Source organism: Equus przewalskii, chromosome 21 (assembly GCF_037783145.1).
Source record: "Equus przewalskii isolate Varuska chromosome 21, EquPr2, whole genome shotgun sequence".
NCBI classification, from domain to species: Eukaryota; Metazoa; Chordata; class Mammalia; order Perissodactyla; family Equidae; genus Equus; species Equus przewalskii.
In genome coordinates, this window is record NC_091851.1 from 24527915 (window position 1) to 24542769 (window position 14855).

Sequence of the window (14855 nt, forward strand, 5' to 3'; positions counted from 1 at the left end):
GGTGGCCTGGGCCAGGGGCACAGCTGTGGTGATGGAGAGGAAGTGGATCTGCGAGACATTTGGGAGGCAAAATAGGCTAGACTTGCTGAGGGACTGGAAGTGAGGGGTGGGAGGGCAGGTAGGTTGAGGGAAGAATCAAGGGGTGCCACAGGGGCTGTGGTTGGGTGCACCGTGATGCCCTATTCTTGCTGATAAGGGTTACCAGAAGAGGAACAAACAGGGGTGGCAGATGATACATCTAGTTTGAGTTCAGTTTTAGACTTTTTTTTAGGGCAGTTTTAGGTTCACAACAAAGTTGAGAGGAAAGTACAGAGATTTCTAAATACCCCCGACCCCACACATGCATAGCTTGCCCCATTAGCAGCATAACTCACCAGAATAGTACATTTGTTACCAAGGATGAACCTCCATTGACACATCATAATCAGCCAAAGTCCATAGTTTATCTTAGAGTTCACCTTTCATGCTTCATGTTAGTGGATTACATATAGTGTATGTATCCATTATTATAATATCATCACAGAGTGTTTTCACCATCCTAAAAATCCTGTGTGCTCTGCGTGTTCATCCCTCCCCTACAACCCCTGATTTTTTTTTGTCTCCAGAGTTTTGACAGTATTTTTTGAATTAGACTTTTATTTTGAAATAATTATTTTTTTCTGTAGATTCCCATGCAGTTGTAAGAAATAATACCGAGGGGCCTGCCTGGTGGTGCAGCAGTTAAGTAGGCATGTTCTGCCTCGGCAGCCTGGGGTTTGCCAGTTCAGATCCCGGGTGCGGACATGGCACCGCTTGACACGCCATGCTGTGGCAGGCATCCCACGTATAAAGTAGAGGAAGATGGGCATGGATGTTAGCTCAGGGCCAGTCTTCCTCAGCAAACAGAGGAGGATCGGCAGCAGATGTTAGCTCGGGGCTAATCTTCCTCAAAAAAAAACAAAAACAAAAAACAAAGGAAATCATACCGAGAGATCCTGTGTACTCTTTACCTAGTTTCCCCCAATGTAACATCTTGCAAAACTTTTGTATAATATCACAACCAGTCAGCATACAAAGGAGTTCCGTCACTGTAAGACATTGCCCTTTTATAGCCACACCCCGCCGCATACCCCCCATTTCTGATGCCTGGCAAACACTAATCTGTTCTCCATTTCTGAAATTTTGTCATTTCAAGAATATCATGTAAGGGACCAGCCTGGTGGCGTAGCAGTTAAGTTTGCATGCTCCACTTCAGTGGCCCAGGGTTCACTGATTCAGATCCCAGGCATGGACCTGTGCACCACTCGTTAAGCCATGCTGTGGCAGGCGTCCCACATATAAAATAGAGGAAGATGGGCACAGATGTTAGCTCAGGGCCAATCTTCCTCAGCAAAAAGGGGAGGATAGGCAGTGGATGTTAGCTCATGGCTGATCTTCAAAAAAGAATGTCATGTAAATGGAATCATATAGCATATATATAACCTTTGAGATTGGCTTTTTTCACTCATAATTCCCTGCAGATTCATGTATTGTTGTGTGTATCAATAATTTGTTCCTTTTTATTGCTGAATAGTAGTCCCTGGTGTGGATATAGCACAGTTCGTTTAACCATGTACCCATTGAACCCGTTCACCCATCTGAATTGTTTCTAGTTTTTTACTATTCTGAGTGAAACTGCTATGAACGTTTGTGTACAGATTTGCACACAAAAGCTAACATACTCCCAATTTTGCATAAAATGGTAGAAGATTTACTGAAGCAAATTCATAGGAGCATGAACCCCAGATCTGGAACTCTGGATACTGAGGAGAAGTAGACTGGGAGTAAATGAGGCTGCCTGGGGAGAGGAGAGCAAGTTCAGACAAAAGGAACCCTTCAAAACAGAAACTTTCAGGGGATGGACAGGAGAAGAGAGAGAGAGAGGCTGGGAAGGAGCCAGCAGAAAGGCGGGAGGAGACCCAGGAAGGGGGGGTCCTGGAGCCAGAGAAGGGAGTGTATCAGGAAGGAGTGTCAGATGCTGTCAGGAGGTCTTTGGTGATTTTGGTGGAATGGCGGGGGCTTAAGCCCCACTAGAGTGGGTGGAGGAGGGCAGAGGGGAGGGAGGATACACATCAGATGATCCTCATCGGACGTTTGATGTTGAAGAGAGAAGAGATGGGAACATGGGTTTGAGGGGGGGCATTATAGAGAGACCCGAGCATGTGTAGCTGCTGGCGGGAAGGAGAGGTTGCAGGTGGTGTGCGGAGAGGGGCCCGTCGGTGGACAGTGGTTTCTGAGGGAGCAGGAGAGGATGGAGGGAAGGGCTGGTCTCAGGAGAGACTCAACCTTCATTGTGCCAGGGGAAAGCAGTTAGAAGCTGGGGCAGGTATGGGCTAAATGCTGAGAGGTTGGAGGCAGAGCATTGGCTGTGGGGAGAGAGAGAAAAGAGGCACCCTCTGGGTTATTTGGGAGGGAGGCAGTGTGCCTGGGTGGCCACTCAGGCACGAGGAGATCTGTCCTCCAGCTAGTGACACGGCTGAACAGTGTACTGCGAACCTCGACAGTGACAACTCATTGGAAAACATGAAAGTACTCAGCTTCTCAAGAGTCCCCCGACCACAAATTCAGATTACATTGTTCATTGAGGAACAGAAAAGACAAACACACATCAGAAAACAAGCAAAGCAAGGAAGGATGCCTGAGTGCAGATTTGTGGCATTTGTGAGGTGTACGTGGGGAAGACTCCTTAGCATGATTTCCAGAGGCCCTATGTCACTTAGGATTAGATTCAGCCACGAATAAGCGAGAAGCCCAACCTAGCAGTGGTCAAACAGGCTGGAAGTTTATTTCTCTCATGTGGGAGTCCAGAGGAAGACAGTCCAGAGCTAGGAGGGTGGCTGTGTTCTCCAAGGTTCTCCGAGGCCCAGGGTCTTTCCAGTTTTTTGTTCTGCAATCCTTAGGGTATGGCCCTTGTTCTCATGATCTGGGATGGTTGCTAAAGTTCCCACCGTCATATTCTTCTTCTAGGAAGCAGGATAAAGGATGGGACAAAGAAGGAGGTCATGTATTGGTGGCTTTTAAGAAAAATTCCCAGAAGCTGCTTTAGAACACCTTTACTTACATCCCATTGGCCAGAACTTAGACATTCCCTAGCTGCAGGAGCTGTGGGAAAGGTCATCTTTATTCTAGGGCCATGGTTTCAGCCCCAAATCCTGGGTTCTGTTGCAATGGAAGTAGGGGAGAATGTATACTGGGGCACAGCCAGCCATGGGTCTGGCTTGTGAGGGTGAAGTCAGACGGCGTGCTGGGCCCGTCTTCCAAGGAGGCTGCGTTTCTTTCTTCAGGAATGGACAATCAGACCGTCCTGGCTGTCCAGTCGTTGTTGGATGGCCAAGGAGCAGTCCCTGATCCAACAGGCCAGAGCGTCAACGCACCCCCCGCTCTCCAGCCACTGGGTGAGTGTCTGCCCGGGTTCACCCGGGGGAAGGGTGAGTGGCTCCCCATGAAAAACAGGGGCTCACGAGGGGGTGTGGGAGTGAACTGCCCACTGAGGTCCCCAGGGTGCCCTCTGGTGTGTGAAGCCTCTCCCCTTCCTCCCAGCCTGGATCCTCAGGCTCAAGCCTTTCTCTACTTAGCTCCGAGGGCACTCTCAATCCCTTAGTGAATGTGAGGATCATGACACAGGGAATGGCTAGAAGCCCCAGTGCTTGGCAATGCTTGTACCTTTGACCTGAAGTCATTTCTCAACCTCCCTTCTATGGAAGGAACAGGCTGCGCATGACTCTCTCCAATTTACAGGCTAGACCCCTGAGACACAGAGGGCAAGGGACTTCTTTTACAGCCCTGTGTGAGTCCATGTGTTCATTTATTCATTCCACAAACATTTCTGAGCCCTTGGGAACTACACTGGGGACAGAGAGATACACACCTGGGTTTGAATCCTTGTTCCCTAGTTCCTGGCTCTGTGTCCTTGGGCAAGTGAGTTAACCTCTCTGTGCCTCAGGTTCCACATCTGTAAAATGGAGATAAAAGTCCTACCTCATAGGAGTCTTGTGAGGCTATTTGGGATTTGGTTTTAGCTGTTGTAAATAAAAAATGCAAGTTTCTTGTGGTTTGTATAAGATTGAAGTTTCTCTCTCTGCTGCATGAAGTCCTGATCAGATCTGAGGTGGTTATGTATGTGAGACTCAGACCCTTTCTTTCTTGTGGCTGTATTGCCCTCAACATGCAACCCAGGATGTCTGTTCCAGCCTCCCACTTTCATTTCTACTCTCCAGGTGACATGAAGGGAAGTAAGAAGGAAGTGGGAGTCATACCCCTTCCTTTTAAGAGCAAGTTGCATTAGACAGTGTACTACAGCTCTTGTCCTATTGGTCAGAATTCAGTCACATGACGTGTCTAGCTGCAAAGAAGACTGGGAAATATAGTCTTTAACTAGACAGCTGTGTTTCCCACTAGAATTTGTATTACTGTCTAAGAAGTAAGAGTGAAGTGTGATATGAGAGGCATGCCCCGAGGAAGGAACTGTGGCCACTGCTTTAGGAAGGCTTCCTGGAGGAGGTGATGTCTGAGTTGAGCCTTGCAGGATGAGTCATTCTGAGAGAGGCAGCTTGGCAGGGGTAATTGGGGACACAAAGGCACAGAGGGATGTGATCACGTGGCTCATTTGGGGACTGATGAGTAAATTCAGGCAGGATAAAGATCCTGAATTTCTCAATTTTGACACAAACCCACTTTATTATTTCCTGATTTCTAATTTTTTCACACCTGGATGCACATGGCTGGATACTCCTGCAAGTGCCTGTATGGTTTTGAAAGCTCCTCGGAAGCACAAAGTCCACGCTTGACACACGCACCCTGAGTCACGGAATGCTTTTAGATTTGCTGTTCTGTGGTCCAGACACAGGTCTCCTCCCATTTCTCACTGTGATGCCACCTCCTTTGTTCTGGCTTTTTCTTGTTATTCCCCTCTCTCTGCCACTCTGCGCCTGTGACCCCTAGATGATGAAGATGTCTTCCTCTGCGGGAAGTGTAAGAAGCAGTTCAACTCACTGCCGGCGTTTATGACCCACAAGCGGGAACAGTGCCAGGGGAATGCCCCACCGCTGGCCACGGTCTCCCTGGCCACCAACAGCATCTACACGCCTTCGGCAGCACCCACGGCAGTCCAGCAGGCCCCGCCTCCTGCCAATCGCCAGGTATTCATTCAATGGTTTGTTTATTCGTCTATTCAGCAAGGCTTTTTTTGAGCACCCATGGTGTGTCAGGCACCAGGGGTACAGCGATGGACAAACAGACCAAGTCACTGCCTTCGTGGAGTTGGGTGAGGTAGATAGGGTGAGTACCCCAAAAATGTATTGAGATATGCTTTTTTTGGGCTAAGTGCAGACAGAGAGGGGATGCCAAGACAGGGGTGGGAGGTCTTGCTATTTTATATATGGTGCTTGCAGAAAGCCTCTGTGATGAGGTGACCTTTGAGCAGAGACCTAAGGAGGTTAGGGAATGGGTCTCGCCGCCAGTTTTCAGAAGAGTATTGTAGTAGGAGGAGGGATGAGCAAGTGCAAAGGCCCTCAGGCAAGAGTGTGCTAGGTTTATTCCAGGTAGAGCAAAGAGGTGAGAGTGGCTGGAGCTGAGAGAGGAGGAGGAAAGTGGGAGATGATAAGGTCAGAGAGGCAACAAGTGGATCCTGGCAGATTGTATGGGCCTCATGCGCTTTTAGCTCTGAGTGAGCTGGGAGCCACTGGAGGGTTTTGAGAAGAAGGGTATAGTCTGATTTACGCTTTAACTAGGTCACTCTGGCTGCTGTACTGAGAATAGATTTTGAAGGCAGTCAGGAGAGAAAGCCAGGATATGCACTAGGGGGCTGTGTACAGATCCAGGCAGCGTGCGGTGGAGGTGGAGGTGGAGAGAAGGGAGGAGATTTGGGAAATATTATGAAGATGGAGCTGACAGGTTTGTGGATGGATTGGATGTGTGGTGTGCGATCAAGAGTCAAGGGTGACTCCACAGTTGGAGTTGCCATTAACCAAAGTAGGCAAAATGGTGAGGAGAAGATTTGGGGGGGATGTCCAGAGTTTAGCTGGATACATTGGATTTAAGATGCCTATTGGACGTTAAGTGGAGGTGGTGAAGATGCAGACGGATACACAAGTCTAGAAGTTAGGGAAGGGAGCCAGGCTGGAGGTATTTGGAGAGGCTTCCAGAGTCCTCATTCTGGAACACAGTTCGGGAGGAAAGGCACCATGGGTGGGGGGCTCTTAGAAGGCTTAAAGAATCCTCATAAAGGAGGTTGGACATGTCTCAGGATGCCAGGTCAAGGAGTTTGACTTCCCCTTGTCTCCTTATTCCTTTAAAACATTATCTCCATCCACTGTGTGGACGTAATTCCTGCCATCAAAATAAATGCATTCACCCCTAACCCATAGGATGTGTAGACTGAAACTTTTCAAGTTGTCACAGACATCTTCTAACACAGGACATAGTCATTTTTTCTCACTCCTTGATTATGAGTTTTGTTAGCAGAAAATATTCCCTCTCCTTTTTTTTTTAATAAAAGGAGAGAGAGATAAATTCCTCCAGTCCCGGGCAAGGAAATAACTTTAGAACACAAGTGGTCGGTTATGGGCAAACACAGATCCCCCTGCCTCAGTGACTTGGGTGGACATGGATATGATGTCTCATTTTTCATCTCTGCCTAATGCATACGACATTGTAAAAATACATGTGAGCCAGGACCTATGCTGCCTTTCCTGGCCGTGATGTGGGGCATTTCCCCAACCTGCCTGGGCTGTCCTTGCCTGATTGAGGGCAAAGACATCCTGTTTGAACAAGACTCTAGGTTCGGGGACCCAGTCGCTGCTGTTCCCAAAGGTCCCACAGAGGCAGGTGACCTGGAAAGATGCCAGGGGCCTGCCAGTAAGGAAAAGCAAGAAACACAAAATGAAACACCCTTTACGTCCCCTGAGGGTACAGCCATGGCACCTTTGACACTCTCATGAGGTCTACATTTCATCCTCACTATTACCCTGGGGGCATATTATTATTTTTATTATTAATTGGTACATTTGCAAGTAATACATGTTTCCCTTCTCCTTTTTAAAAGAATGTTACAAATCAAGGCCCCTTTGACACTATTCCTCTCTCCTTCCACCAGGTAGCTACTGATGGATGTCCTTCTCAACCTTTTAAGATACTTTCACATACTTATTTAAGTACCCACAGGAATTATATAGCAGTATTGTTTTAGGTTTTTAAAAATAAAAATACATAATGTACATGTTATTTTATAATTTGATTTTTCATGCCTTTTTCATACCTTTTACCTGCTGTATAGTGTTCTATCCACAACCATATTGTATTTTTTAATCCATTCCCCTATTGATGGCTATCAAGGTTATTTCCAGTTTATCACTATTGGAAACAAGGCTGTGCAGAATACTCTTGTTGGTGGATTCCCTGTGGACATGTGTGAGTGTTTCTAAGATAGATGCTGGGAACTATTATTGCTGAGTCACAGGGTATACGCCTTACAGGGAGGTGTGACTTATTCCCCTCATTTGATGGATGAAGAAATGGAGGCTCAGAGAAGTGGAGTGACTTGCCCAGGGGTTCACACAGCAGGGAGCAAAAGAGGTAGAAGTGGAATCCAGGTCTGTGGGATTGCAGATGTAGATTTTTTGCATCCTGTCCTCTGCTTCCTTCCAGAGCCTCACGCATGTGTTCTCTCTCTCTGCCTCTGTCTCTGTCTCCCCCCGCTTCCTGGTCCAGATCTCCACATATATCACAGTGCCCCCGTCCCCGCTGATCCAGACCCTGGTGCAGGGGAATATCTTGGTGAGCGATGATGTGCTCATGTCTGCCATGTCGGCCTTCACATCCCTGGACCAGCCCATGCCCCAGGGCCCCCCACCAGTGCAGGTAAGGAGGGGGCTGGCTTCTCACAGGGTCTTGATGCCAAGCCTGCATGTTAACTCCTGCAGATTCAGAATCTTGTAGAAAGAAGCTCTCCTCATGCCGAGGGGACTCCCAGCCTCCCCTTGGCCAGCCCTGCTGTGGGTGGGAAAGCTGCCACAGGCAGGTGGGGGACCCAGAACTTGACTTTGGGGTTTTGCAGCCACAGTCCAGCTATTTTTACTCTTAAGAAAAGTATTTCATGTCCATTAGAAAATACGCAGAAGAAAAGTAAGAAAAAAAGTTTAATTATTAATAATCTGGAAACTAAAGAGACATGGCAACTGACCACAGTGTGCAATTCTATCTTTTTGGTTTTTTTACTGTGGACTTACCCTGAGCTAACATCTGTTGCCAGTCTTCCTCTTTTTGTATGTGAGCTGCCACCACAGCACAGCCACTGACAGACGAGTGGTGTAGATCCACGCCCGGGAATTGAACCCAGGCCACTGAAGTGGAGTGTGCCAAACTTAACCACTAGGCCACTGGGGCTGGCCCTACAATGTGAAATTCTTGGTTGTATCCTGGATTGGGGGAAAAAAACCTATAAAGGCATTATTGGGACAGTTGGGGGAATTAGAAGATGGAGGTATTGGAATATTTTAATCTTTTTATTTATTTTTTTTTGAGGAAGATTATCCCTGAGCTAACATCTGCTGCCAATCCTCCTCTTTTTGCTGAGGAAGCCTGGCCCTGAGCTAACATCCGTGCTCATCTTCCTCCACTTTATATGTGGAACGCCTACCACAGCATGGCTTGCCAAGTGGTGCCATGTCCACACCTGGGATCCGAACCGGCAAACCCCAGGCTGCAGAAGCAGAACATACGAACTTAACCGCTGCACTACCAGGCTGGCCCCTGAATATTTTAGACAATAGTGTTGTATCAGTATTCAATTTCCTAAGTGTGATCATGGTATGTGGTTTTGCAGGGGAATATCCTTGTTCTTAGGAGTTGCCCCTGAACACAGTATTGAGGAACAGAGTGTCATGATGTTTGGAAATAACTCTCAAGTGGCTTGACAAAACACATATATATGTGTGTATATGTACACACACACCGCAGATGTGGCAAAATGGTAACAACTGCTGAATTATATGAAGTATAAATAAAGAGTGTTCAGTGTTTTCCTTTTTGCAGTCTTTCTCTAGGTTTGAAGTATTTCAGAATAGAAGTTGGGAAATCAATCACCCATACTCCCTTCACCCGAAGAAAACACTACCAAAATGGTAGTGTCTGGTTTTCCTAATCTTTGAGTGCAAATAGAGGTGGAAACAGCTTTTTATATTAATATACTTATAATGCATCTATAGAAATGGGTCATGTTATAGGCACTGGAAGTTGCTTTTCTTGCTTTGCCTTTTGTTTAATGTTATTATTTATGCGTACAATTCTTCGTCAGTGTTTTCCAAAATGTTCCTTGGAACGCTGGCTCCTTGGGATTTTCCAATACAAACAGGCTTTCTGGTCAAACCAGCCCACAGTGGAGGCATTCTGCCTCTTCCAGTGCTCTGTCCCTGGGCTTTTTCTGCAGTAAAGAAATATTTTTGATTTTGTCATCCTAGTTTTCCCTAAACATATTTGACTGTGGAACCCAAGAAACAGCAATTTAAGAGGAGCGTGCTATATGAAATACTGATCAGCATCATCATTTTAACAATCGCAGAGGATTCCATAGTGTGCATGGACCATCCTCTATTTAGCCAGGCTTCTATGGATGGACGTGTAGGTTGTTGCCATTTTTTGCTGTTATAAAAACTACTGGAATAACTATCCGTGTATGGGTATCTTTGCCCACTTGCTTGATTATTTTTGTAGAGTAAGTTTCTAGAAGTTACTGGCTGTGTTTCAGGGGGTCTACAGCTGCCAACACATTTGGTGATTCTCTAGAAAGACTCCCAGGACTCAGGATGGTTCTACTCATGGCTGTGGTTTATTACAACAAAAGGATGCACAGCAGGATCAGCAAGGGAAAAAGGCGCATCAGCCAGAGTCTAGAGGAATCCAGGTGCAGGTTTCCAAAGTTCTCCTCCTGGGGGAAGCGGGGAGAGGCTGCGCAAAACACATGTCTTCCTCCAGCAGTGAAGAACAGCAACAAGTGCACAGCGTTTCTGCCCAGGGAAGCACACCTAAGACTCCAAGGCCCAGGCTTTTGTTGGGGATTGATCATGTAGGTGTCCAGCCACAACGACCAAAATTCCAGACTCCCAGATGGGAAGGAGGCATTCACCATAAGTCACGTTGTTTGTACAGACAGTCGAGGGGACCTGGTACAGTATGGTCACTGCCCCAGGTGAGCAAAGCAGCCTTATTGTCATAGGGAACCTTCCACAAGGAGGGTTCTCAGACAGAGCCAGTCCTACAAGCAGGCCATTCTAAAGAAGCAGCAGGCCTTCTGTATGAACTCCTTCCTGCACAGGCCAGGCCATTTTTGCAGACTTTTTTTTTTTTGTCAGATTTCTTTTTTTTTAAATTATTTTTTCTTTTTCTCCCCAAAGCCCCCCGGTACATAGTTGTATATTTTTAGTTGTGGGTCCTTCTAGTTGTGGCATGTGGGATGTCGCCTCAGCATGGCTTGATGAGCAGTGCCATGTCCATGCCCAGGATTCCAATGGGTGAAATCCTGGGCCGCTGAAGCGGAGCGCACAAACTTAACCACTCGGCCACGGGGCCGGCCCCATTTTGCCGACTTTCATGGGGAAAAGTGGTAGCAACAACAGGCTTATGCCTCTCTGAATTCTCCTGTACCTTTGCTTCCATGTCCACTCTTAGCCCCATCCTCTAAGCTACCCTGTGAGTGCCTGTTCCCACCACATGGCTGGCTAAGACAAATGTCCTTCCTCACTGATAAACAAGACAGCTGGTATCACGAGGCTATGACGCTTTAATTTTCTCTTCTGATTTCAGAGCAGCCTGAACATGCATTCTGCGCCCAGCTACCTCACCCAGCCTCCACCGCCTCCTCCACCCCCTCCGCCACTGCCGCCACCCCCACCCCCCCAACCCCCACCACCCCCACCCCAGAGCCTGGGCCCCCCCGGGCGTCCCAACCCTGGCGGGAATGGTGTGGTGGAGGTGTACAGTGCCACGGCGCCCCTGGCTGGGAGTGGAACGGTGGAGATCCAGGCACTGGGAATGCAGCCCTACCCGCCCCTGGAGGTGAGCAGAGGCCGGGGATTGGGGTAGTGGGGGAGAAGCTGGCCTTGGTCATCAGGGATAACTCAACCTTTCCTGAGCACCAACTATGTGCCGGATACTGTGCCAGAGATACCATGGGGGACAAAATGAGATCATGGAGTGTACCACATCATGGGGGAGAAGGGCTCCAGTCAAGCCATTAGAAATGTAATATACATGAATGTATAACACAAACCAGGAGAAGGTGGTGGGAAGTAGAGGTCGTTGCAGAAATACAAGCTGCCCTCAGGGAGTGCTCAGAACAGTCAGAGAATACTTGCCTTTTAGTGAGAGAACTCCGAAAGATTATCTATGTCAATGTCTCTTATATTTTTTAACAAGCTAGGTATATTGGCTAGCTCTGGCTGTGTAAGATATATGCACAAAATCTCAGAGGTGTATAACAAAAAGTGTTTATTGTTCTCACATCTGCGGTGGCCAGCTTGGCAGCTCTGCTCATCCTGGCTGGGCTCTCCTACGTGTCTGGAGATGGCTGGCCGTTGGCTGCTCTAGGATGGCCTGGGGTGGGACGAGTGGGCTGACTCAGCTCTGCCCCACGCTTCTCTCATCTTCAGCAGGTTAGCCAGGCCTGTCCTCACAGCAGTGGTGGAGGTGCAGTAATGCGAGCAGAAATGCTCAAGGCCTGTTCAGGCTTAGGCTTGTAAGTGACGCATGTCGCTTCTGTTGGTCAAAGCATTTCACAAGGCCAGCTTAGATTTAAGGAGTAGGGAAGTAGATGCCACTTCTTGATGGGGAAAGCTGCCAAGTCACACTGCCAAGGGCATGAGTAAGAGGAGAGGTATAGAATTGAGGCCATTATGCAATTGGATGGACCGAATAGGATGGACAGAATGTACCATCTTAATTCCCTGGTGAGGAGCTCTGAGCTACAAGCAGTCTACTCTCATGGCGCTAAGAGTTCATAGAACTTCCCAGACACCAGTGCTAGGGGGTATGCTTGTGACAGAAGAGCCTGCCTGCACTTGAGGTCATGTTAACCCTGACTCACCCTCAAATCTGGCCATACAGATGGCCCATGTCAGGTAGATGGCCCATGTCAGGTAGCATCTATATGTAAGGGGAGACAGACCAGTGGGAAAATCCCATCACCAGCTGCGTGATGTTATGAGAGCCTGTGAGGGGATTTGCCTCGGCCTGGGAGAATAAAGCAAGTTTCTCTAAAGACTTTGTTGAATTAAAAAAAAATTAAGTCAACGAGATGCTGAGAAGACAATGGTGACCTGGTAGGCGGAGGGGGCCCACACACGGGAGCTGCCATTGTTTATTTTCCATATGGAGGAGGGTGCTCTTGGAGGGCAGAGCCTGAGTCATCTTTGACTTCGCATCCTTAGCACCTAGCAGAGTACTTGCCCTGCAAGATACCTATAGCAGGTATCTGAGATAGGCCCCTCTGACCTCAGTTTCCTCACCTCTAAAATGGGAACCCGCCAACAGCACTGATGAGGCTAATGAGAGCTAACCCAGTGCCAGTCACATAATTGCTCAGTAATGACTTGAATGATGAGTGAATTCATTCATGTGACAAATATTTATTGAGTGCTGTATCAGTCAGGAAAATAGAGACCACTCTAGGTATTTCTGGCAGAGGGATTTAATACAGGAGGTTAGGGGCTTATGAAGTGATGGCAGGGCTAGGGGAGCAAAAGGCAGGGCTAGCAGGCGCCCCTGGTTTTCAGGCTCACTGTCGGAGCTCGGCCTGGAGAGCCAGGACACTACTGCCGCGCCCAGAGGTGAGGAAATTGTAGGCTCCTGTTGCTGATATCTGGCTGCCCTGCTGTCCTCAGGGCTGGGGTTCAGGAGGGGCATGTAGAGTTCAGCCAGCCCCTCCAAACTCATGACTGCAAACCCGTCTGTCTCCCACCGTGGCTGCTGGAGGAGAGTAGCTTCTGCGTCCCTTCTGCCTTCCGGATCTCATGCAGATGCTTGTCACAGGCAGACTCTTTCTGTGTTCAGAACCATGCTGGCATGGGGGTCTTGGAACGTGGTTCCAAGCTTCCCACCCTTGCATTTCAGAGAGAGCGTGGGAGGGTGTAGGAATGGTGCCAAGGATAAGATCTGGTGGAAGCACCTACTGCTGGCGTATCAGATGCGCAACATGTGTGTAATTGAACTCACTCATTCAACAAATATTTACTGAGTACCCAACACTGGGTGCCAAGCATTGCTTTAGGCCTCCGGATAGGGCAGTAAACAAAACCAGGACGGAAGTTTCTGCCTTCGTGGAACTAGGCAGATAATAGACATCGTAAGAAAGTAAATAGAAAATTTATTAGATAATGGCAAGTCTAAGGAGAAAAATAAAGCACAGGAGGATAGGCAGTGAAATTTTGCATAGGCTAGGCTGGGAAGACCAATGAATGATGAATAGGCCGATGAATAAATGAAATCTTCACCATGCCCCAGTGTCACGATGTAAGCTTAGCGTCAGCTGAGTTTGAGTGGCTCAGAATTCATTCGGTCGTTTCTTGTGGCTTCAGTCTCAGTTCTCAGCTGAGGGATGCCTGCTGGTGTGGCTTCAGGCGGGGTCAGTTAAGAAGTGGAGTCACTGGTGAGGGCACAGACCCTTCTGACTTCCTGGTTCTCCTGTGCTAACAAACAACGACCAACAGCAGTAATAATGGCAATAACGATAGCTGTTGTTTGTTGAGTGCTTGCTCTGTGCCAGGCACTGTTCTAAGCTCTCTACGTGTTAACTTACTTAATCCTCACAACGACCCAGTGAGAGGGTCACGATGCTTGGCCACATTTTACAGATGAGGAACCTGAGGCAGAAGTTCAAAGGCTTGACAAGGTCACTTAGGCACTAAGTGACGGTCAGGATTTGAACCCAGGCAGCCTGGCTCCAAAGCTGCTCTAGCCTGCTGACCGTGTAAAGTTCCAAGGACTCTCGGTGTGCATGGGGTGACTGAGCCAGGCGGGGGTGTTGGGATGGTGGTGTCGGTGGGGAGCGGCTGACATTAGCCAGGGCCACTGTGAGGGTCCCCCTGCCTGGGGCAGCTCTCCCCCTCCCTTCCCAGGGCTTCTCTCTGACTGTGCTGTCCTCCTAGGTGCCGAGCCAGTGTGTGGAAGCTCCAGTATACCCCACCCCTCCGGTGTACAGCCCCGGCAAACAGGGATTCAAACCGAAAGGACCAAACCCTGCTGCCCCCATGACCAGTGCCACTGGGGGCACAGTGGCCACCTTTGACTCCCCGCCAACGCTGAAGACCCGACGGGCCAAAGGAGCCAGTGGACTCCCGGAAGGTGGGCCCACACCTGCCATGGGCACCTTTTCCTTGACATCAGCGTATCCAGAGGCTGTTTTGTTCTGGTCTTCCCTTTTATGATGCTTAGGATTAAGTTTGGTTGCATGTAATGGAAAATCCAAAATAAGAGTGACTTCAAAATGATAGAATTTTGTTCTTCTGTGCAAAATAAGGCCAGAGGCAGACAGTCTGGAGATTGCGTGCCTATGTGGTCACCAGACACCCACATTTCTTCTGTCTTTCTGTTCTGCCATCCCTAGAGCATGGCTTCTGTTAGCAGAGTACCTCATTGTATAAAATGGCTGCTGAAGCTGCAGTCATTAATTTCATATTCCAGGCAGTAAGAAGGATAAAAGGACTGTCTCCCAGCTTTTAGAAATTCTGTATACTTTTACTTACCTCTCATTGGTCAAAACTTAGTCATATCATCATATCTAGCTGCAAAGGAAGCTGAGAAATGTCTCTTTTAATCAGGAATAGAGATAGTCCCATCATGTAGAAGAT

The 14855-nt window shown here is 48.2% G+C and overlaps 1 protein-coding gene across 6 annotated transcripts in view; it reads left to right on the forward strand.

Moving 5' to 3' along the window:
• Nucleotides 1–14855, forward strand: part of ZNF341 (zinc finger protein 341) — a 58329-nt gene that overhangs the window by 1964 nt on the left and 41510 nt on the right. For 3 of the 6 annotated variants that reach the window (XM_070588036.1, XM_070588039.1, XM_070588038.1), the window contains exons 2-6: nucleotides 3303–3413; nucleotides 4960–5156; nucleotides 7726–7875; nucleotides 10816–11067; nucleotides 14154–14349. In XM_070588036.1, coding sequence (XP_070444137.1) covers nucleotides 3303–3413; nucleotides 4960–5156; nucleotides 7726–7875; nucleotides 10816–11067; nucleotides 14154–14349 — 906 coding nt within the window. Of the gene's footprint in view, nucleotides 1–1924; nucleotides 3414–4959; nucleotides 5157–7725; nucleotides 7876–10815; nucleotides 11068–14153; nucleotides 14350–14855 lie in introns of those variants that run through there. The other 3 variants (XM_070588042.1, XM_070588037.1, XM_070588040.1) reach the window with 3 other exon arrangements.